Here is a 22,597-nt window from a genome sequence, read left to right as displayed (position 1 = left end):
ACGGACACAGTTAACCAAGAGGCCGTTGTCTGTCTGCGTTCATCTTAATTTAATGCATAGCTTTAGGATGTAAAGGAAATAAATTGGACAGTACATTATTCATATTGTGCAGCTTTCTTTGTAATTGCTTGGCAAAAAATACATTGTTTTAATCTGTCTGCCATTTATTTATTTATTTATTTATTTACGTATCTACTTATTTATTTATTACAATACACAAATAAGGCATCAATGAAGCATCTTTCAACACAGTTTAATATTCAGCCAGGCAATTGTTAACTGAACAGAAGTTAAAAAAATTCAATAAAGCTTCTCTCAATTGTTTTTTGCTTTTCTTTGACAGTGAACAAGACAAAGACAAAACAGCAATTTAAGGGGTTTAGTCAACAAATGTACAAAAAAAGGCAAAAATAATCTATATATTAGAATACGCGGGTCATCTTTGGTACACACCAAACTGCTAACAGCCTTCTTACATACCGGTACTTATATTTACCGTACACAGGTGTATTTGTATAAAATAGAACATTGGAAACACAAGCATTGGCCTACGGTGAAGGGACTCTGCAGTTGCTTTGACTGCTGATGTTGATGTCCGGCAGGATCTGGCAGCTGGTGATGATGTCAATCTTCTCGGACACAGCCTTCAGGTCATCCAAGATCAATCGGATGCTGTGAGAGGTGTTGATAATGGCGGTCTGCGAGGCGTTCAGTTGAGCCGTCGCACTTTGAACCTTTTATGAAAACGAGGGCGAGTCAGGTTGTGCACAAAACAAGCTGTTGCAATGAGTGTTGTTGCAGTGGCTTCGTGTGACTTCACAAAGCCACTGGCTAAAATGGCATAAATAGTATTGATAACCATGAATATTTTGAATGTTAACTTGAAGAAGTAGACTGAGAGGTGATAAACAATACAAAGAGGTGAGCCATATTGGTTCGGTTTGGTTATTTCTACTGAAGTATCAATGAAAATACTGAAGAAGCTGGACCTGGTGTGAATACCTGCAGAATGTCAGCCTAAACACATTTTTACAATTATTATTACATGCTTCTCTTACCTCTTTACTGGCATTGCTGTAAACCTGCCGCACCGTCTGCCTCACATCGTGGTAAAGTCGGCTATTCGATTCCTGCAGCTTTTGTTGTAAGAGGGTCTCACCTGAAAACGGAATGGCAAGAATCGAATAATAATAATGATGATACTAATAAATAAATAAAAAAAACAGTTTTTTTAAATTATTATCATTATTATTATTATTGGTAGTGAATGTCACTCTGGGTGTCACAGTGTAACAAGGCAGCAGCTGGATTCTTTGCTGTTATTAGCTGCCATTGCAGTGTTGACTGAGTCTTGATTGGTCTTGGTCACAAACCCAGAGTCCGTCCAGTACGAGACAAGAACGAGTAAAAATGCCCCCGAGTCCGAGACGAGACTCAGACCAATCTCGAGTACTACAACGCTACCACTGGGTCGTGGCGCTATGATGCGTCCCACTCACCACGAGGCCTGTGAGTGGGGCTGGGCCTGTCCTCCACGATGGACTGTATATCAGGATGATCTCTGACCACTATGAGGGGCGGCAGGTCTCTCCTGAGGATCTCCGAGCTCGGCTGGCTCAGAGTGGAGGCTCTGCCGGACTCCTCCTCTCCCTCCTCAGCTTCACTGTCGGTCTCAGACGCCTCCCCAGGTACCTGACAACATCCAAGACAGACGGTGAAGACCTGGACGTAAAAAAAAAAAAAAAAAAAGGCAGTATTATGGTGAAGACTGTCACTGGCGAACCTTGGCCCCTGAGGTGGAGGGCTGGGGAGCAGGCATGGAGGTGATGTAGACCTCATCGTCGGAGTCCGTCTCGGACGCCTCGCCCTGCACCACTATCTGGTACCTGCTGGACATGACTGACTGCACCTGTCGGATGTCAAGTCGTTCGTTAACACAAGTTCATTTATTAACTTACCTCCGCCTAAACCAGACAATAGTATTGTAGTCAAGACCGCACCAACCGAGACCAAGACATTATCATGACTACAGAGAATCAGGACCAAGACAAGACCAGGAGGACATTTGAAGTTCGAGACCAAGACAAGACCAAGACTTTAAATATCAAAGAAAAATAAATAAACTATATAAACTAACAAGAAAACGGAAAAAAAATAACCAGTGTGTTTTTTTTTTTAATTCAAATTTGTTTCTAAATCAAACAGCAAGATTTATTTTCAGCAAGGTATCTTTTACAGACAAAACCGAGTAAAAATAACCCTTAAAAAGACCAATGTCGCGTGCTACAACACTACCAGACAAAGCTTCGTTTCGCTCTTTCCTATACAGAAACGTCTGATATGCACCCACCTCAGTCCTCGCACGAGTTGGCTTAGCAAGAATTCATCCCGTAATGTTGCAGCCCGTCGGTAAATGTTAAGATTTGCGCCGTGAAACAGTCCAAAAGTGTCGAACCTTCTGCGAGATGTTAGAAAACAGAAGTCACATGATCATAAAGGAAGGGAATTGTTGTCCAAGCACCAATCTGAGTTGAGGCATTGTTGTCACATGACAAATACCGTTTCCTAACCCGATTGGTGACAATCTCGTGTGTGTGCTTGCGGTGTTTGACGGCGTAAACCGAGTTTTAGAAACCAAAACATCTCGTTGGATCTTTTCCTAGCCTCCTCTGCATACTCAGTTCATGTAACTGACTCACGACCTCAAACTACAGGTTTATCTAATCACCCATCGTTCCCCTTTTATGCTTGATATCGCCAGTTTGACACTCCTGTTTAAGACCCCGCCCGCTTGAATGCAACGGGCTGCGCCGGTAAGTATGTTGAAGCCATCCTAGGAAGAAGCCCAGTTTTTACTCCGTCGAGTCCTCAGTCATTGGGACAGGTATTGTATATTTATTTCTTCTTTCCGTTTCTTGCAACATATTTTGAAGTAATACTCCAAACCGTCATAAGATTTTCTTTTTTACTCATCTTATGTTATCTGATAGAACATGTAACCTCAATACCACCCAGGTGAAAACAAGTAGCCGACCGTGTTAGCTGTGCTAGCTAGCTGTCGTTCGTGTGTAAATACTTAAAACATAACGCTCTGTGTCATGTCTTGCTGACAATCATTACATTTTGTGCCCTTCAGAAATGGCGGACGAGTCGTTGTTTGATTTTCTCCATATGGAGATCGTGTCGCATGTTTACAAGCACTCCAGTAAGGGGGAGATGGACAACAAGGTTAGTGAAACGATCCGAGCACAAATATACAGGCCATGGCGAGTTTACATGGCGCACTGTACCTAGACACAGGCTCAAAGTGTGTTGTCGTCTTTACAAATATAATCCGTCGGAACGACTTTTTCCAGGATCGAGCTGTCTGTGTGTCTGTCCTAGAGGGGATGGGCTTCCGGGTGGGTCAAGGACTCATTGAGAGGTAGGGAAACGTCAACATCCGGTGTCCGCGAAGCTAAATACTTTACCGGTCTTAAGCATGCGTTTTAAATTGCTGCTGTGTTCAGACTGACTCGTGACTCTCCGAGCTTCAAGGACGAACTGGACATCATGAAGTTCGTGTGCAAAGACTTCTGGACAAAGGTCTTCAGGAGGCAGGTGGACAACCTCAGAACGAACCATCAGGTGAACAAACAAGGCAGCAGAGGAACTTGCTGTTGAACAACAGAATGAAGGAATCCTCCCCCCCCGGCCCCCTGTTGATATGCAAACAAAATATACCTCTGTTCCTCTGCTGCCACAGGGTACCTACGTCCTGCAAGACAACAAGTTTTGTCTGCTGACTCAGCTCTCCAATGGGAAGCAGTACCTGGATCAGGCTCCTAAGGTTAACTTGCAATTTCTGCTACACACTGCCGTCATCGATCTGAGCGAAACCCAGCAATGTTTCATTCTCAATGTGCAAAAAAAAAAAAAAAAAAAAAAAAAAAATCCAGTTCATTTGTGTGTTTTCTCCTTCAGTACCTTGCTTTTTCGTGTGGTGTGGTGAGAGGAGGTCTGTCTAACCTCGGACTGGACAGCGTAGTGACAGCTGAAGTCTCTACTATGCCGTCCTGTAAGTCTAAGACACATGCTATTGTCATTAGACTGGTTATTAAGAATGTTTTTTTTTTTTTTTTTTTTTTTTTTTTTTTAATTCATGCCTCTTAATTCAAATAACTTTAGTTTTGTAAATGTCTGTCAATAACCAAGGCTTTATATTTTGTTTATTCTTTATTTCTAGGTAAATTCCAGGTGGTGATCCAGAAGTTATGATCTGGTCCTCTCTGCTACCTTGTTGATGTGAAACAGAAACAGTCAAACATCAGTCCATTCAAACAGAGAACCCCTTTCAGGTCAAAGGGGGAAACCAGGGTACCTTCGGTGCCTGCATGTACAGTGTATGACATTACAGTGTAATTTTTGTGTGTGCGTGTGATTAATTTTAACAACCCATTCGAAGGAGTTGGTTGTAAAAAAAATAAAATAAAAAAAACTTTTTTTTGAATCGAAGATGGAAACGAACATGAAGCAGCATTGAGGATAAAACATCTTGTCGGAGGTTGTTGGATTGGCAACTGTAAAAGCACCTTTCTGCATCACCTCCTGATCTTCTGCTCATTGGAAGGCAAATGCAGACAAAGAGTTTGTTGCTGTTGTTTGCAGTTTTTAGGCAGGCTTTTCAACATTTTGGAAAATACATTTATGTAAACTAAGCAAACATTGTTGGATACCTGTTTAATTTCTCCCCTTAATTGAACATGTTTCAAAATCTTATTTTAAAAATGTGTAAGAGCCCATCAAAAAAGAACTGGCCATATGGTGAACCAAATGTGCCCCTTGGTTAGATGCGTATGCCTTGTTCTCCCACTAGAGGGACACATGTCCATCAGCTGTGTCTCTGCTTCTGCTTTTGGAGGCTTCAAATGTCAGCAGAACAAACACAGCTGTACAGTACTGAATCACAGCCTTTATCGTGTTTTGTATATATATTGTCTTTTTTGTTTCATACCACAAAGGAAATTAAAATGAAGTCATTAAAGTCATTGTGCTCATATGCTTGTATCTGTTGGCCAGTTTGAAGTCAAACAAAAAAACAAAACAAAGATCATATCTCTTTTGGTTCCAACTGTTCAGCCAACCTTGTTTTCATTATACCCCCCAAAAACATATTGAAGGAAGCTTTTAGCAGGAAGCTGTAAACACAGAGCTAAACAGAAAATCAGAAAGTCGTCGTCTGTTGCATCTGCAAAATCTGTTTGGGAGGGGCAGGTGGGGCCAGCCACAGCTCTCAAACTCAGTCGCGTCCTCACTTTAGCTTACAGGCCCTTCAGGCAAGGGCTCTTAAACAAGCTTAAAGGTTCAAGAAGTTTAAACAATGATTGCGAGTATAGCGGCCGCATTACCCTTCCTGAACCCCACAGTGTATCTGAGGTGAAGCGGGACGCGCTTGCCGGCTGACCATCAGCACAAATGTGGAAAATCTGTCACGAAAACAAAGTTTCAGGCTGGAAAAAAAAAATCAGTCAGGCATCTGTGCAATCGTACAGCAGCGCCATAACCCATTTGTTGCAACCTATTAAACACTTTGCCCAAATCCTCTCTGTGGAAGGGAGGAGAGAAAAAAAAAACAGTGGGAGGGATTAAAGAGAATGCCTGGGAGGGGGCAGAAAGAGTTAGTGGCGAGTAGACAAGGGGATGGAATAAAAGATGGAGAGAATGAAGAGGCTCTACAGGAGGCTGCGGGGAAATGAATGGAGGAAGTGAATTTATTAGAGGTGGGAAGCGTGTTGGGGGAGGGAGGGAGGGAGAGAGGAGAGTGGATTTGAAAGAAGGGGAGAGAGAGGGTAAAATCACTGATCTGCGGTAAGAGTGTAATATACCTCTGGTAAAAGAATTCAAAACTGAGGAGACGTAAACGTGACAGACGATTCGTCTGAGCTCATCTACAGCTGCGTTTCGTCCCCTTCGTCCAGCTCCACCTCACACAAGTACCTACCCATAGAAGACCAGAAAACGCCTGTGTTGGCCCTCTGTTTGCTGCCCCTAGCGAAAAACTGCAATGCTGAGTTGGAACGATTTGTTTGACGTTCCACGTCTGGAAGGGCACAAACAGACTGGCTGGGAGTTACGTCACTAACCTGGAAGAAGCAGCGGCGCCTTTTGTGGCGTCACAAATGTTGGTTTCCAGAAGTATGTGCTCGCTGCTACGCTGCTGTCGGTTTATGCTGCTGAGAGAGAGAGATATTTGGATGCAAACAAAAGATTGCTCTGTTGTCAGTTATTTAATTTACAAGTAAAGTTCTCCAAATTTAACAAGCTTATCTTGATCAGTCAACAAAATGCTAGTTAGGCTAACTTGTTTAGCACAGCAGCCAAACTACTTAATGTCTGTTAGTTTGGTCTTTTTTTTTCTTTTTTTTTTTTTACTTTATAAGACCACATTTGCACATTAAATGAGCTCCGACCACACTTTTCCCTTGGAAGTTTTTTTTTTGTCTAGGAATTTGTCTAACCGTGCAAGGCCTGCAGTGGTGCCCCCACCCCCCCCCAAAAAGAGAAGAAATCTAACATGCTGCCTAATTCCATCCTCTCTAATTGTCCCGTTCCAGTGTTTTGTCAGCCGCTCTATTCCAGCTCCTTTCCTGCCCGGCTAATACCACGGTGGCTCCCCCACTGCTCGGCCCCGCTCATTCAGCTCCTTCCACTCATGCATAGTCAGAGTGTGATTCTCCAGCCCGCGGACACAAACACAAACCTCGTCTCCGGGGGCCATATGTTAACCCGCAGTGGACCTGAATACGGCCATCTGCCTGCTCTCCCTTCGCCCCGAGGGGCAAGTGTGGCGGAATGTCTGTCAGATGTGTGACAGCGAGCACACACACAGACACACAGACACACACCACCACTCGAAACGAAAGGAGCATGCGCGGCTTCGAGTAACAGTTACTGTTGACAGTCTGTATTATGTTGATTGTGACGTGACGAGATTGCGTTGCATAACAAAATTGAATAAAATACTTGGAAAACACCAGTGAGATACTTTTCAATGGAATTAAACCCCTGCGAAACCTTCGCTAACTGAATGTAACAACTGTCATTTCTGTGAAGGATTACACAATCGCGTTACGGCACTAATTCAATATGGTTTAACGCAATGAGGGCCGAGTCGTCTGCATGATTTAACATGATAATTAAGACCCTGCTTCCACCAACACCTTGTGCTTCCCCACAGCCAGAGCGGAGTGAAGCGAGGCACTGGAGTGGCGCTGAGGGAGGCGAGAGCGAGGGCGAGGAGGCGAGCGGACGTAATTGAGGGAGAGAGACTGAAGTGAGGAAGGCCGGGCGAAATCACTGGAGGCAGCGAGGGTGAAAGGAAATGGGTGGGAGCCTGGGATTGGTCAGATTAAGCCGCAAACAAAAGCCTTCTTATCTCCACATGAAATCTCAGTGGCATGACTACACATTAACTTGGAGACACACACACACGCACGCACGCACGCACGCACACACACACACACTCATTTTCTGCTATCCTGAGGCGGAGAGAGTTGTCACAAACACTTCTCCTTCTGGGAAACTTGAAGACATCCAACCAATATTCCCTCAATTTATCCTTTGATTCGGTGCGTTAAATCAGACTGCTAGGCCTCTTTTTTTTTTTTTTTTTTAAATCCAAATGACGAAAAATAAAGCTTGATCTAAAAAGCCTGACACAAAAAAAGATTAATTTCAAAGAAACAACTTGATATTTAGCAGCAGGTCAACTAAGAGCATTCTATGGCAATGTTATGTTCAGTCATTGAACTCTCCTGAATGAGAAAAGCCCATCAAACGTCTGTTTTTCACACTTTTCAGAAAAGCGTGCTCTAAAACGCGTAGATCTGTAATTCAGGCCTTTGTGATGTCACAAAGGGAGGACACTAATTACATCTCTCACTCGGCCCTCCGAGATTGGTTTTGTCCCCTTCGCGAGATGTTGAAGGACCGAGAAAGAATCATTTTTTTGCAGGTTGTAAACAGACAGCTGCATTGTGCACTTGAAGCTGCATTATTGCCAAAGGAGAAAAATAATTCACTCAAGCAAATGCATGCATTTTTTATTTTATTTTTTTTTTACTTAAAATGCAATGAACCAATGTGTGCAAACTGCGCTTCAATACTTAAGGCTTCCTGACTCGGATCGTTCCTACTGTGAAAATTACACTGCAGAGTGATGCACTAATTTGGACTAGAGGAGGTTTTCTGTGCTCATGTGCTGAAGCCTCAATTTGAGACAGACGTCACTAGCAAAGAGGAAAATTTCATGACCCAATTTTCTGTTCAGTCCAAAAAACGATACGAGTTATAATTTACGACATTAAGAAAAAAAAGAGCAAAACTTTATTCAACCATTTAAAAAAAACAACAAACAACTTTATTTCCAGTACAAAAAAGCAAGAAAAGCCAAATATATTAAACTTGATACAAGCATTAACAACTCAAACTCCTCTATAAATATGTTAAAATAAATTAAAGAAATTAATTTACTAAAGAAGATCACCTTTAACACTAAACAGGCCTCGAACGACTTGACAAAAAAAAAAGAAGAAAAAAAGAGACAGAGAGAGAGGCCATTTTCAATAGACCGGTAACAGCAAGGAGTCTGTTCTCTAATCAACTACACAGAAACAGCCGAGTAAAATTTCTAGAACAACAAGCACTCACTCCCTACACACCTACGGAACAATCCTTGACGCATGGCTTACAGGCCTCTACACGTTAATAACGGCACAAAACTGGAATAGGAGTAATTAATACTGCATGGAAAAAAAGAGATGAACTTTCCAGGGAGAGAGAACCATCATCAAAAAGAAAAAGAAAAAAAATGAGTCTAGCTTAACACCAATTCTGCCTCTGGGTTAAAAAAAAAAAAAAAAAAAAGAAGAAGAAAGAAAACATATCAGGTGGGAATGTTTCAGATCCTCTGAAATGTGGATCTGTGCTGCCAAATTTGATCCAGCCAGAAGCAAAACAGGATTTCTGTAAAACATTATATTGATGAATCATTCCCCCCCCCTGGACTAAGGAGAGATGGCAAGTATTTCCATGCTCGCTGCTGCCATAAAAAGTCCGTCTTGTCAGGGCCGCGACAGATGATTTCTTTTAAAAGTACGATCAAGGACACTTTGCCGGTTTGGTGCAAATCGAGGTTAAAGGTTGAACACGATCATTTGGCACTCGACTAGTTGCCACTGAAAAAGCATGAGCCGAGGAAAAAAAACAAAAACCGTGTAACAGTCTTATCTGAAGTATAGCTTAGTTGACTTGAAAGGACTCGCACTCCTCACCACACCTTCCCAACGAACCAGCAAAATCCTGCGTCAACGTTGTAACAAGACCTGCAGAGTAACGCTACCGGCACAGGCACTTCTGTCGCTTAAAAACTGAAATCGGTTTCCGGGGACAGCGCTTGGCACAAGGCCTCAAAATGCATCGACGGGGGAGACAAACGTAACCCGAAATCTATCGTCCAGCTTATTAACACGATGCTGTGTGCAGTGACTGAAAAGAAATTCATAAAACAAGTTCAGAGTGGTGTGTAACGCCATTCTAACATTTCTGACGTCTTTGGCTTTGTCGCATCATTTAAGATCACTTGGGCGAAGTTGGCAAACGCTTTTAACACAGTGTACTTGGCAAACAAATAACAAGTCATCTCCTTCAGCTCAACTTGCTGCTCTCGGTTTACGGCTGTGATAAAGCATAGAACACTTGCGGTGCCGGTGAATTTCCACCGTGAGAGAACTCTGTTTTCGGAGGCAACGTCCACAAGTCTTCAGCATCACCGGCGGCTTCCCTGATGCTCAAGCCTGAGACAGTCAGCTTCGTATAAATATCATCTGTGAATCTCTGCGTGCTTCAGTCAGTAAGGTCGAAGGAATGTCTGAGGTCTCAGTCCAGTGGCTTTGTGTGTGTGTGTGTGTGTGTGTTTGGGGGGTGGCGTCTGACAAGTTCATAAGCACTGAGTGTGTGAAGGTGTGCTGCATTTGTGTTTTGTGGAAAATGTGTGTCAGTGTTTGGGGCTCGCGGCAACTTAAGGACAGAAGCCGGCGATGTCTTCAGGAACGGAGAGCTGACTGAAGACCGCCAGGCGCCTGCTGCTGGCCTCGCAGGGCTCGGAGCCGGTGAACGAGCTGGCAGAGCTGCCCCCATCCTGGTCCTGGTCAGACAGAGAGGTGTAGGACAGGGAGCGGGCCCCCAGCGGCCCTGAATACAAGCCGGCGGCACCGGGATTCTGCTGCAGGCTAGGGGAGGTGGTCGGGGAAAGCCTGGATGGTGAGCCGTCGGAGTCTGGGGAAGGCTGGAAGGGAGACTGCGGACCTACCGCTGAGGTCAAGCCCAAGACGGGCTGGTAAAGGCTGGTGGCGCAGGCCTCAAAGGCTGAATCCGCCTGATCCAGGAATGGGTGAGGAAGGAGGTCGGTGATGTCGGCGCAGGAGGGGGGAGAGGCCGAGGGAGCGCGAGAGAAGGAGGCGCCGGCGTGGAGAGGCTGGGCAGCCAGGCCGGGCTGGAGGCACTGCTGCGGGACCGAGGGGAACCCTGCGAAACTGAAGCTCTGTCTGACCAGAGGGGGTCTGTGGGAGCGGGAGGCGCAGCTCGGATGCTGGGAGATGCTTGAAGATGATGATGATGAGGAGGTGCTGGAGGAGGAGGAAGAGGAGGAGAATGAGGAGGAATGAGAGATGGAGCTCTTCCTCTCCTCTTCGTTGTTGTGGACAAAGTGGCAGCGCATTCCGTACGGGCAGAAGCCGATGGTGTGGAAGGTGCGGCACGGCTCGGTCTTGTACTTTGGATGCCGGTTGAGGTCGCGCAGCTCCTCTGGCCCGTGGGCAAACTGGCACTTGCTGCCGTACTTGCACATGCCGCTCTCGGTGAAGGAGCGACACAGCTCAGTCTTGTAGCGCGACGAGGACGAGGAGACGGACGAGGAGGAGCCGGCGTGCAGCGACGTGGGGGTAACGGCGTCGCCCGGGGAGTGCTTGATGTCGATCCCGTGCCACGCTAGACTCGCTGCCGTGGCGCTGCCCGTCTCAACCATGCTAATGGAACGTTGGGCAAGAAAGCCTGCTTTTGCCCAGGGATGGGAATTAGCTACCTGGGAAAGCAGAGGGCTGTCGAGCTGCTCCCCCCACTGGCCGGAGGCCATGAAAACACTGTCTGAGGGATCGTTGGAGGGAGACGATAGGGAGGACGAGTTGTTGCTGCGTGACTGGCTGCCGTTACCTGATGCTCTCATTGCCAGACTGAGGGATGGCAGGGCTCTGCTTTGGTCCCTGAAGTCCAAATTCAGTAACTGCTGCAGGAAAAAAAAAAAAAAAAAGCAAAGATAAAGAACAAAACATTAGCCATTAGGACTTACAAATTAAATTTTTAGGCAAATGAGAATATTTCATTATCCTTTGATGCCCAAGAAATAAACTCAAACATAATTCAGCTGTAAACCCCGAAAATGAATGAACTTGCATTTATTGATACAATATTGTTAAAAGTAGCTTATATTATACAATGACTCGTACAGTATGTTATACAATTGGTGCAGTCCATATTTACTGTACTGTTTTTGTTTTTTGTTTTTTTAATTAGCTTAAAATGTGAGGTTTTTAAAATGTATTGTACATCCTCATTGTTAACGTTAACGTCACTTTTGGTTTCGGTCCTCACCCCAAGTACGTAACCGATTTAAGTGGACTCAACTTCTAACCTCAAACGCCTTCCAGAGCAAGTTTCAAAACAGCTAAAACTTTATCTTAAAGCTACATACACACCCCCTCCCCCCCACCTCCCGCAAGTTCCCCTCTTCTCTAATACGGTGGGAAACTTAACCGACTTCTCCAAAGCCTTCAAACAGAGTCAACGAGCGGACACGACGCTAACCATTAGCCACTGGGGTCAAACAACGCAACAAGTGTAGCTCGGCTTGTTTACGGGGGTGTTTTGATTCATTCACTTGTTGATTGCCTCCGTGGTTGGGAAACCACGCGGAGCTTTGAGTGCGAAAACTTAAAATGAAAAAGTAATGTGGGGAACAGAAAAATCAGCCAGGAGACACACTAGCGATGTACCGGGCGAGCTACTCGCGACAAAAAAAAAAACTATGAAGCTGGTCTATCCAGCGTCATTTGTGTTATGACGGCGCGTTAGTCAGCCCCAACGTGAGCTAACACTGACACTGGAAGTTTGGAGCTAATGAGCCGAGGGCTAAAAAAACTCTGATTGACTTTCAGCTAAAATGACGCCGAAAAGGCCCCAAGAGCACGCGGCTGTCAACGCTGAGCTAACCGCAGTCACGCGGTCACCGTCAGCTTCCCTCGAAAAAGAGAGAAGTGAGAGAAAAGTTAGCGCCGAGTTAGCGCCGAGGCTAGCTCCCGAGCTAACAGACGTCAACCAGTTAGCACCGCCAACTTTAGCCCCGCTGCCAAACTTTACCCGCTCCACGCGGGGGCTTCCTCGGCCGCTCATTCTCTTGTTTACCTTGCACATCACGTCCTCCAGCTCCGAGAACTGGCTGATGGGATAAGACGGCATGTCTCCTTCTTCTTCTCCCCTCGTCAGGCTCTGGGGTCAGTTACGAAGCGCTCCGAGCGATCAGAGCTGCCCCCGCGGTGGTATACGCGCAGAGCGAGCTGGCATGAGTGGGTCAGAAGTTTCTGGTCGTGTGTGCAGTTAAAGCAAGTCGGAGATCCAGACCACGTGTTGATTTAAAAGCTGCACTGCTTGCTGGCCCCTCCCACCGTCCCGCGCTGCCCAGTGCGCCACACAGAGCCGAGTTGTTTTCAGCCGCACAGACTGCGGGCTGTCCCAGGAGCTGCGAGAGCTGATCCCAGTCCATGGGGCACAGTTTTAGTCAAGCAGGTTATGCTATTTACATTATTTTTTAAGGTGTGTGTGTGTGTGTGTGTGTGTGTGTGTGTGTGTGTGTGTGTGTGTGTGTGTGTGTGTGTGTGTGTGTGTGTGTGACACAATAGACCCATCAACACTCACGAGCAGGTAGGTAACCAGTGACACTATGAGTTTGTTTACCAAGATGTTTGGGTTTTGTTTTGGAATAGAATAGAACTTTAATGTGCTGCATAGTGGAATGTTGACATTGGGTCAACAACATCAATCACAGTAGTACAAAAACAACAACAAACAAAACAACACAACAGGAGGGACTGAGACACATGGTTAGAGAGGAGAGAGTGGAGACAGCACAGCCCCGTGAGACAGACAGGGAGGAGTGAAGTCTTTGATTTCAAAGGTGGACGTGTGAAGAGCTGACACAGACACAGACACACACACACACACACACACACACACACACACACACACACACACACACTGGTCAGGTGGATATTTATTAACATCTTTTGGGATGAGACTCGAAACGTCGTCATGTTACTAAAAACCAGTTCAGTTGCCTTAACTTAAATCTCAAGAATATTCTTGAACATAAACAACATTTCTTCACAAAAAAAAAAACAATCTAATAAAAAACAACAACAAAAACAACAACAAAACAAATCCTTTCTGTCTACTGCCCTATAGACAACACTTTTTGAAGGCGGCCCCTCTCGCCTGCCAGTCTGCCAGGACTGACGGCGTCACACCTCCGTGATTGCGAGGAGGACCCAAACAGCTCGGCCCAGCGGCACGACAAGTTGGCAAACAAGACGGCCGTGAGGGAACAGACGCCTTTCAGTTTGTTTGCCGTGCTGCTCGGAGCTTCCCCGACGCCCAAGACGCGGGCCTCCTCCGCACTGAACAACAGCAGTGTGAGGGAAGCAAGAGTTTTTCCCGAGAGCTGCTCGTCGTTTGTGGGTGTTCTCGGACTGGGAGAGCATCGAAAAGCTGGCAAGTTGTTACAACAATCAAAGCAGAGTGAGTACTCAGGTCAGCTCTGAACCCCCCCCAACTTATCAGCACGCACGTTTTGAGGATCAAAGCAAATACCCCAGCAACAACAAAATAATGTGCTTCTGTCTGCACCGGCCATGAGGAGACGGTGTCTGCTTGCATCTTTGCAGCTCTTTTGGCCAACGTGTCAAAGCGGAGCGGCCACTAACCAACCACTAATGGGATGGAACGCAGTAGTATGTCTTGTCCAATAGCTGCATGTTCCCGTCATTTTTGTTTTTCCTCCAGCCAGAACGCTTCCACCGCAAGGTGAACAGATAAACGTTTTTGGGAACCCCCCCCCCCAACCACCACCACCACCACCACCAGAAAACTCTCCTCTCTCCTTGGCTCTGAGCCGCTTTTAGAAAGACGAGCTCAGCTGAGAACAAAGGCGGCCCAGAAGCTTTGTTTTGGTCCAGCCAAGTGGTCACCATTAAGAGTGTGTGTGTGTGTGTGTACAGGATTGTGTGTGTGTGTGTGTGTGTTTGCCAAAGGGTCTCCGCTCCACCAACCCCCTGTACTGTGGCGCTGTATTAGTATGGCTCTTCCCCAAACAGCCTCTGGTGGTCTCGGCCAGCTGTGCTTTGTCTTGTGCGACGTGATATGAATCTGTGCTTCCCCTTCTCCCCATGCTGATGTTTTTACATTTCCCCCCCCCCTCTTTTTTCTTTAAACACACTCCTAAGTTTACATTTGGGCATTTTGGCTCTTGAAACCTTTGCTCACGCCTCTGAAACAGGCTCCTGAATGACGACACACGTCAGTGCACATCGTCCAAAGTTCTAATTAAGGTGAAAGTTTGTTTGTTTTTTTGCCCCGAAGGCTGTTTGCCTTCTCACATATCACATTATCATTAGGAAAACCGCATGCAATTGGACAAAAGAGAAGCACTCTTGTATTATAACACAACTCAAATGGTTGTTTATTTTTCATTTCAAGGCAAAGTAAAAATTTGTATGTTCCCTTTGTCCATGCAGGTTTTTTTTTTATTTATTTTTTTTATAGCGCTTTATTTGTTTTATTTATAAGGCAAACTAAAAAGCTTTATCAATGTATGATTTTTTTATTTTATTTTGGATAAAATTAAAGTTGATGTGTCCTTTTTATCAGTGCAACGAGTTTCTGCTCTTACACAATTTTCCTGTTTGGTAATATCCTTCCCTTCCACGCATCACATCATGCGCCTCCGCCGTCAGACCATTTCAATTATCATCTGCCGATATGTTCTAAACGTTCCGACGTGCGCACCAATCATTGCTCCCGAGGCGAATTAAGAGTGTGAACAAGGCCTAATTACCAGCGGGTGCGAACCCCAGACGTGGAAAGCTGCTGTAATTAGTTGACGGCCTGAAGAGTTTTGGCTCTGCGTGTTTGTTTGTTAGCCAGCGGTGAGGACCACCACTGTGGACGGGCGGGAAGCCATTAGCACGGTGTCAACAAGGCGACAATCTGGAGGTAAGCAGGCCCGTCTTTTTTAATTTAGCTAAGTAAACCTCTGCGTTATCTACAAGCAGGTTTTTTTTTTCCTGGGATAGCTAAAGTGGAGTTTACCTCTATAAACAAATCCCTCTGGGGTGAGTGAGTAGGGAAGGAGGGAGGGGCCGAGGGGCTGAGGGGTGGGGATTACTGAGTGAGACGGAGGGGGTGGGGGCTCGGCGGAGGGTGTAAGGGGGCGGAGGGGTGGGGGAGAAAGGTGAGGGGGAGATTTGAAAGGGAGCTCTGGCTTCTTGTTGAGTCCAGCTGGGCTGCAGGGCCTTCGGAGGACAATGAGTTCAATGAGCTGCAGAGGCAACTAACAAACTAATGGCCCCGCCCTTTGCGACTCTCTACCGGCCGTACTCGCACGCACGCGCGCACACACACACACACGCACACACACACACACACACACACACACACACACACACACACACTGGAAATAAGAGAGAGTGTTGAATGGATGGGTGGGAGAGAAGGGCTTTCCAGGGAGGAAGAGATGGGGGTGAGGAGGAGGAGGGATGAGAGAGGGGAGTCGAGGGCTGTTTATATGAAACGGAATGAGTTGGAAGGAGAGGAAGGCCCTGAAGGACGCATGACGACGCGCTTCTGATAAAACTGAATGTGCAACAATCGTGAAGTTTGGGAATTTTTTTCTCTCTCTCTCTCTCTTCGTATACAGAGACTAAAATTGTGACACGGAGCACAATTTATCACATTTGGTGAAATAATTAGACGTGCCATGAGGGAAGCTTTGGTTGATTACTTTTAAGTGTGCAGATAATTCGGAACTGTGCGGCTGAATTCATGTCCTGCAAGGAAGTTATAAAGCAAAGTTCTAAAAATAAATAACTCCATAAATTCTGAACAAACTCGGCACTGTTTGAGGATAAATGGAGGAGGCGCCACACAGCCGGAATGAGAATATAAGAAAGAAACAGGCTGTGTGTAACTCCATTTGTCTTTGTGTGTGTGTGTGTGTGTGCATGTGTGCGCGCGCCTGTCTCTGTGTGTGTGCGTGTGTGTGTGTCTGTGTGCATGCTCAGCCTATTGAAACAGAGTGTCATTCCATCACAGCTCCACACTGGCTCCTTCAGATAAGAGCTACTATTACCAGTGACATATTAAAGAGAGGGAGGGGGAGGAGGAGGAGAAAGAGAGGGAGGAGGAGGAGGAGGAGGAGGAGGAGGCTCTGCAGACCTGATGAACATCTGCTCCTCTTTCCTTTCCTGCTCAGACCACCCCCCACCATCGCTCCTGCTTTCACAATGTGCCCATTTGCCCGCCTGTGTGTGTGTGTGTGTGTGTGTGTGTGCGTGCGTGTGTGTGTGTGTGTGTGCATTTGTGCTTACAGACAGTTTGTGAATTCAGGGAGACAGTTTGGCTGGCCATGAAACTTTACGCACCCCAACTGAAAATGTGATAGTGTCGCAGGTTAGTGATAAATAAATCCTGCATGACTGTCAATGATTGAAACAAACAGTTTTATTTTCCAATTTCCAAACTGTTTCCAATTTTAATGCATTAACTTAACTGCAAATGTTCCAGAAGAATAGTTTGTCATGTGAAGTTGACTGTATGCCACGGTTTTGTGACAACACTACTGTACATGTGCCTGTAACATGCCAGTAAAACTTCCCTTTGTGACATCACGAAGGGCACTGATGCATCACTCAGACTCAGTCAGACTTCTTTCCAGGCTAGTGCCGTGTATTTTATCTGGAAGATGAAACACAACAGGAGGCTGTAAACAGAGGGCTAAATATGCTGCTTCAGTTTTTTGTTTTTTTGTAACAGTAAATCTTGTCTACGGCAAGAAGTTGGAAATGAAATACAAATACTAGGGAACGGGTTTAATGCAGAATGCAGCAATGACATGAATAGAAGTAAGCCTGTGCTGAGATGAGATGTTAAGTAATGCAAAAACTGATGGTTGTTTTGAATGTTGCTCTGGCAAATGTGCCTCCCCCTCTGGTCCTCAAACACAAACACATGCGCACGTCTCCAGAAACGCTGCACGGCGGGGTTTTTTACTCGCAAGCCAAAGGTCAGAACCTGAACTTTAACCTCTGACATCAGCCGGCTACCCCCCTCCCCCGCCACTGCCTGCTGGAATTCACTCCTGTGGATTCAATTAGAGGAAAAGGGGACACGATGAGCAAAAGGAGGAGGGCACAGGAGGTTCAGAGGCAAGATAGCAGTGACAAATGTCTGCACGGGCTCCTGCTTGGAAAAGGAGACAATGTTTTGGGCGCCTGAAAGACGTGTGAGAGTGATGGTGAAAGTTTGTGCATTTGTTCTTTCGGGGCCTTTTGTTTGGAGGGTAAAATGGAATTACAAGAGTCAGCCGGGAACAAGGGGACGCTCAGGGTTAAGCAATAATAAAAGCAACATGTTCATTTTCTTCTTTAATCTGGACACAATTGGAATTTATTTGAAATGTTCTCAGAGCTAATATTAGATATTGAACGAAGTAGCTGACTCATATCCAGTATAATTGAGTTTTGACAGGCAGCTTCGGGGGGACTGATGATAAGTTTTTGTGTGATTTTGCAGCGAGTTTGCTAGTTTTTGGCTGTAATCTGTCGCCCTCTAGTGGACTTCAGTGTGACTATATCTATCTATCTATCTATCTATCTATCTATCTATCTATCCATCTATCTATCTATGTGTTTCCTATTTGTTGTTTATGGAGACTACCATACATATTAAAGAAAAAAAATGTCAATGGAGGCAGAGACGGCTGTCTGAGAAGCACCCGTTTCTGGAAGCAATCCACACAATGCTCTGTGTGTGTGTGTGTGTGTGTGTGTGTGTGTGTGTGTGTGTGTGTGTGTGTGTGCGTGTGTGTGTGCGTGTGTGCGTGTGTGCGCGGCAAAGTTCCGTGAGGTCATCATGAGGCCCAAACAAACAACGTTGCCTTTGTTCTTGACGCAGAGATGCTGGTTCACAGTTTTGCTGTTTCCGTCAACCTCATGGATAGAACCATTTAAAGATTGCGTTCCATAAAAATAAAATTAAAAAAGCCATTTTTATATAAAGTCTTCATATAGTCTGACTCTTGGAATACATGGAACCAATATTCCAGGCTGTAGTTTTACACAGATTGCACATGAGTTGGTTTTAATTTTTTTAATTATTAACAACATAACATAACATAACATAAGATACAGTGATTCTTCTAAGATTTGAAGATGTTTGGGTCGTGTGCTGTTCATTCACAATGTGTCAGATGGCTCCTGGTGAGAGATGCAGCCTGACCTGTACTTCCACTGTTGTCAGGCTGCAGTGCAGGTCTAAAAGTCTCTCACCTTGCTGATATCTGGCACGATGCTTGCCAAGCCAGGCACAAGTTGCAGGACAGGCTGGCTGATACATGGCTGGAAACTCTGAGATCACTCCAGGACAGACTCTGGCTCTCAGCCGTCACAGACGCCCAGTGACGACACAGCTTTGGGATGTATGAGGGTCGTTTGTTTCACACGGTATTTTGTTATTATTATTGATGAGGTTAATATGGCACGCTGTCACATTCCCTCTTTTGGAAAGGCATCCTGCAGTGAACCATGCCCCAGACTTCCATACTGTGACCACGGCAGCGGTGGACACTTTATCAGGTTTTATCTACCAAGGAGACGACCGAGCAGGGAGGACTTTTGGGGAGTTTTGTCAAAGTCGAGGGCCACCAGCAGGGTAATTGGCCCATTTGAGTCGATCAGCGGTGCTTGTGGCCGGCCGCAAATGAGATAAAGGCGCCGAGGTTGAAATGGGCCATGCACAATTCTTCTTCTTCTCTTCCAGCCAATCAGCTGCCTCCGTCTAACCGTCTGTTCTCTCACACCGACTAACTTCATGTCCTCTTCCACCCCGTTCATCAATCCTCCCACCTGCCACTTCCCACCTCAGCGTCCTCCTGCCCAGATCTTCACTGTTCCTCCTCTGAACACATCCGAACCATCTCAGTGTGGGCCTTTCTTTTGCTTCACACAGCCCTGATGGACTCATTCCTGCTTGAATCCATCCTGGTAACTGCCATAGAGAAGCTCAAGAATTGAAGAACCAGTCCAGTTGCCCGAACTTAACCTTTTTAGACGACGACGGTCTGGACGGACGATTGAGAATCGCTGCTGTCGCCACTGTCGTCTGCACCTTTCCCGTCATCCTTCAAGACTCTCATTCACACTGATGGCTACAAAATGATGAGAGGTGTGAGAGAGTGAGATGACCATCCAGGTTTTGATCTACACGCACCTAAAATAGTTTCTGATCCCAAACGGACTGTTAACTAGAATGTTCCTCCACTTGTCCCGTCCGATGACGACTGTGACGTGAACCCTGGTAGAAATGTTAAGAGTTATTACATGCTCGAGAACAAAAAAGGAGAAATGGATCTCAAATATTTACATTCAGGCATTGTTGTGTGGCACATGGTGGGTGAAATATATACAAGCTCCCCCCGTGTGATGTAAACAGCAGGTCATTAAATGGTTTTTCTCTTCTATTTCTGCTTACGTAAAGCATCCTGGGCTCTGTTAGGACAGAGATATCCAGGTTTCGCTTACTGTAAACGTGCGCTCTGTCTTTGACGCACGCTCTCATACGGCAGACAGTCATGATCAGACTCAACATGGTCAGACTGGCTTTTTCTCTGTCGCTCGCGGCACAGGTTTCGGCTGGGCCCGCCCACCTTATCGACGTGTTTACGCGGCAACACTTGCGTACACACATACTTTTCAGTGTTTGCCTTTCTGGTTTGGAGAGAAGTAGGGCAGAGGTTTGTCCGTTCCTATCTCTTTTTCATTCCTTTCTTGGAAAGTGTGCTTACGTCTCCCGCAGGCCGACGCAGTTCACCTCTTTCTCACGTCAGCGCTTGTTGGTTTACTTTGGTGTACTTGGCAGCTTTTGCAGTACATGTCTGGCACTGTCTGGTGTCCTTAATACGCAGTGCTAATGGAGTGCACAAGACTGCTTCTAAGCCCAAACTTGGGGAAAACATTATTATTATTTCCCCCAAGTTTTCCTCTTTAGCTCAAAATCACGTGTGGAGTGAGTCTCAGTTTGTCACAGAAGGTATGCAAAGGAAGATTCCCCAGTTTGTGTGTATTCCCATGTTCCTGCTCATCCAGCCGTATCCAGGCAACACTTCATAATATTGATGAGAGTGTATGTGATCACAGATCCAGAGCCTGAAATTAAAGGATGGACACACACACACACACACACACACACACACACACACACACACACACACACACTGCATGTCTGTCTTTTTTCCATGTACTCGTCTCTTTTCTTCCACTTCCTGTTTATTTTCTCCCCTTGTTCCCAGACATCGGAATATTTGTGATTGTTTCCCTGTGTTTGCATATCTGCATCACTCATGGCATTGTTAGCACTGGAAATGTTTTAAACCAAGAGTGTGACGTCCCAAACCCTTTGGGAGCATCAAGAGTTCCTTCCCATGTGGATCATTCAACACCGAAGCACTGCAATGCAATTCTGGAAATAAATAAGTAAGTAAGTAAGTAAGTAAGTAAGTCAGTAAGTAAAATCTGTCACTTGAGTGGCAGAACACAGCTGACAGCCAAAACTACGAGGACAGCGTCTGCTTTTCGCTGCAGGACCAAAAGGGGGGGCTAATGTTGCACACCAGTTCAAACTAGCTGAGCAGAACTAGTGGTCTTTCAAAGGGCACAGACTGCGGAAATGAAAAGTGCAAGACCGCGCCATTCCACACTGAGGGCTGTTCACTCGTGATTGTGTAAATCAGACTGGATGTTACTTTGCAGTTGAGGGGACTGAAAGTGCGCCTGCAGTCTGAAACCTGTGAGATCTTATACTGGTTTTAAGTTGTGTTTTTGCAACACCAAGTCAACCTCTGGCCTCTTTCTTTTTCTTCTTTTTTTTCACTCATTTCACGCCCCGCAGTTCACTTCTAAATATCAAATTGTAAATTGAAACTGTTATTGTTCCGTTACGTATGTTCTGAGTTCATTTGAATTTGGTGGCGCATCTTCCACCAGCTCTCTCCGACATCTGCGTGTCTCTCGATTGAAATCAGCCTCATTATTATCACACTGTTGCACATTTGCCATCCGAAACTAGCAAAGTGTTTGCATATAGTAATTTGTTGCCATCAATGGAAACTACTGATTAATGATTCGGAAAGAACAAAAACTTCTGAAAACACCAACCAGCATCATAGAAAGTATATATATATATATACATATACATATATATATATATATATATATATATATATATTATTCCTCCGCTTTTTTCCTCCACAGATTATCGCTCATGAACTCTTTGTTTGACTTGCTTTACCCGGCGTCATTGCAACTTTTGCTTCCGTTTTTTTTTTTTACTCATCATCGTCACAGCCTCTGAAACTACCTCACACAGCAGGTCACTTCCCAAAAGTTAAGGCCGCATGTGCGTTCACATGGGCGCCAGCGGCTGTTTGCAACTTCCCAGTGCGGCCGGTATTTGTTTGGCTCGTCACATGATGTTTACTGTCTCTGCGACTGCGTCTGGGCTTCTTTGCTAGGGCCATTTCTTTTTTGTTTTTTTCTGCTTTGGTTGCTTTGTTTATGATAACAGCTGGTGGCGGCTTGAGAAATCCCGCAGGAGACAAGAGGCTTGAGGGTTACACTGAGTGTGTCATCAGTGTTACACTAATGTCGTCCAATGGAACTTGACGAAACAGAAAGGCGTTGATTATACTCTCGTCTGATTATAATCATAGGGTGAACTGGCACAGGCCCTGCCTTCGCCCCCCCCTCCTCCCCCCCGCCTGGCTGGCTGGTAATCCTTTCCCAGAGGCACCGTCTGAATTTTGCGCACAAAAAAAATAAAAATCTGGCGCATCACAACGTGTTGATGACGCCCGTTTCTAGTTTTCCAACTCGAGCGGTTGTCACTTTAACGACAGCATTGTGTAAGCGGGCGGCCGCGAAAAATAGGATGTGCTCAGCTGCTGCGTTTGCACGTTGGGACGAAGTAAGCAGACACGCGACTGACTGACAAAAAGCCCTGCGAGTTGTGCAACACAACCCGGCTTCCTGAGGTCGTAATCGTCATCCAAATTAAAAGTGAAAAAACCCCTTCACATTATCTCTGCGTTATATATTTTGTTCTAGATCTTCACGTCCAAGTGGGGCAGCCTCTCACGATCTCTAGGACGAAGCACATTAAGCCCTAGAAATAAGCCGGGTTT

The 22,597-nt window shown here is 45.6% G+C and overlaps 3 protein-coding genes across 5 annotated transcripts; 1 reads left to right on the top strand and 2 right to left on the bottom strand.

Annotated features, from left to right (window-relative positions):
• Nucleotides 1-237: 237 nt before the first annotated feature.
• On the bottom strand, nucleotides 238-3,429 carry bloc1s3 (biogenesis of lysosomal organelles complex-1, subunit 3). Of its 3 annotated transcripts, none has more exons than XM_076049807.1 (5): nucleotides 3,291-3,429; nucleotides 1,784-1,909; nucleotides 1,500-1,692; nucleotides 1,059-1,159; nucleotides 238-734 (listed from the first exon to the last, which is right to left on the bottom strand). In XM_076049807.1, exons 2-5 carry the CDS (start codon nucleotides 1,895-1,897, stop codon nucleotides 549-551), a joined length of 594 nt encoding a protein of 197 aa, XP_075905922.1. In that variant the 5' UTR covers nucleotides 1,898-1,909; nucleotides 3,291-3,429; the 3' UTR covers nucleotides 238-548. The 3 variants fall into 3 exon arrangements, with proteins under 3 accessions (XP_075905922.1, XP_075905921.1, XP_075905923.1); XM_076049806.1 differs by lacking the exon at nucleotides 3,291-3,429 and adding an exon at nucleotides 2,351-2,498; XM_076049808.1 differs by lacking the exon at nucleotides 3,291-3,429 and adding an exon at nucleotides 1,959-2,099.
• On the top strand, nucleotides 2,658-5,083 carry trappc6bl (trafficking protein particle complex subunit 6B, like). The gene is made up of 7 exons (XM_076049809.1): nucleotides 2,658-2,884; nucleotides 3,137-3,228; nucleotides 3,357-3,424; nucleotides 3,510-3,627; nucleotides 3,746-3,829; nucleotides 3,964-4,057; nucleotides 4,226-5,083. The coding sequence occupies exons 2-7, from the start codon at nucleotides 3,139-3,141 to the stop codon at nucleotides 4,255-4,257; spliced, it is 486 nt and encodes a 161-aa protein (XP_075905924.1). The 5' UTR covers nucleotides 2,658-2,884; nucleotides 3,137-3,138; the 3' UTR covers nucleotides 4,258-5,083.
• A 3,264-nt stretch (nucleotides 5,084-8,347) lies between these two features.
• On the bottom strand, nucleotides 8,348-12,747 carry LOC142904015 (mRNA decay activator protein ZFP36L1). The gene is made up of 2 exons (XM_076049948.1): nucleotides 12,496-12,747; nucleotides 8,348-11,320 (listed from the first exon to the last, which is right to left on the bottom strand). The coding sequence occupies exons 1-2, from the start codon at nucleotides 12,547-12,549 to the stop codon at nucleotides 10,058-10,060; spliced, it is 1,317 nt and encodes a 438-aa protein (XP_075906063.1). The 5' UTR covers nucleotides 12,550-12,747; the 3' UTR covers nucleotides 8,348-10,057.
• Nucleotides 12,748-22,597: the final 9,850 nt, after the last annotated feature.

This window comes from Nelusetta ayraudi, unplaced genomic scaffold (genome assembly GCF_046127955.1).
Source record: "Nelusetta ayraudi isolate G7.1 ecotype Tasmania unplaced genomic scaffold, CSIRO-AGI_Nayr_v1 ptg000120l, whole genome shotgun sequence".
Lineage (NCBI taxonomy): Eukaryota > Metazoa > Chordata > Actinopteri > Tetraodontiformes > Monacanthidae > Nelusetta > Nelusetta ayraudi.
The sequence above is the reverse complement of the archived record's forward strand: the minus strand, read 5'-3'. Positions and strand labels throughout refer to the sequence as shown.

Coding starts and splice junctions, on each gene's coding strand:
- bloc1s3 (XM_076049807.1), bottom strand. CDS start 1,897: ATGTCCAGCAGGTACCAGATAGTGGTGCAGGGCGAGGCGTCCGAGACG. Junction 1,693..1,783: donor CCTCCACCTCAGGGGCCAAG/GTTCGCCAGTGA, acceptor GGATGTTGTCAG/GTACCTGGGGAGGCGTCTGA. Junction 735..1,058: donor ACAGCAATGCCAGTAAAGAG/GTAAGAGAAGCA, acceptor TTTTCATAAAAG/GTTCAAAGTGCGACGGCTCA.
- trappc6bl (XM_076049809.1), top strand. CDS start 3,139: ATGGCGGACGAGTCGTTGTTTGATTTTCTCCATATGGAGATCGTGTCG. Junction 3,229..3,356: donor AGGGGGAGATGGACAACAAG/GTTAGTGAAACG, acceptor GACTTTTTCCAG/GATCGAGCTGTCTGTGTGTC. Junction 3,830..3,963: donor ACCTGGATCAGGCTCCTAAG/GTTAACTTGCAA, acceptor TTTCTCCTTCAG/TACCTTGCTTTTTCGTGTGG.
- LOC142904015 (XM_076049948.1), bottom strand. CDS start 12,549: ATGCCGTCTTATCCCATCAGCCAGTTCTCGGAGCTGGAGGACGTGATG. Junction 11,321..12,495: donor TGGAGGACGTGATGTGCAAG/GTAAACAAGAGA, acceptor TTTTTCCTGCAG/CAGTTACTGAATTTGGACTT.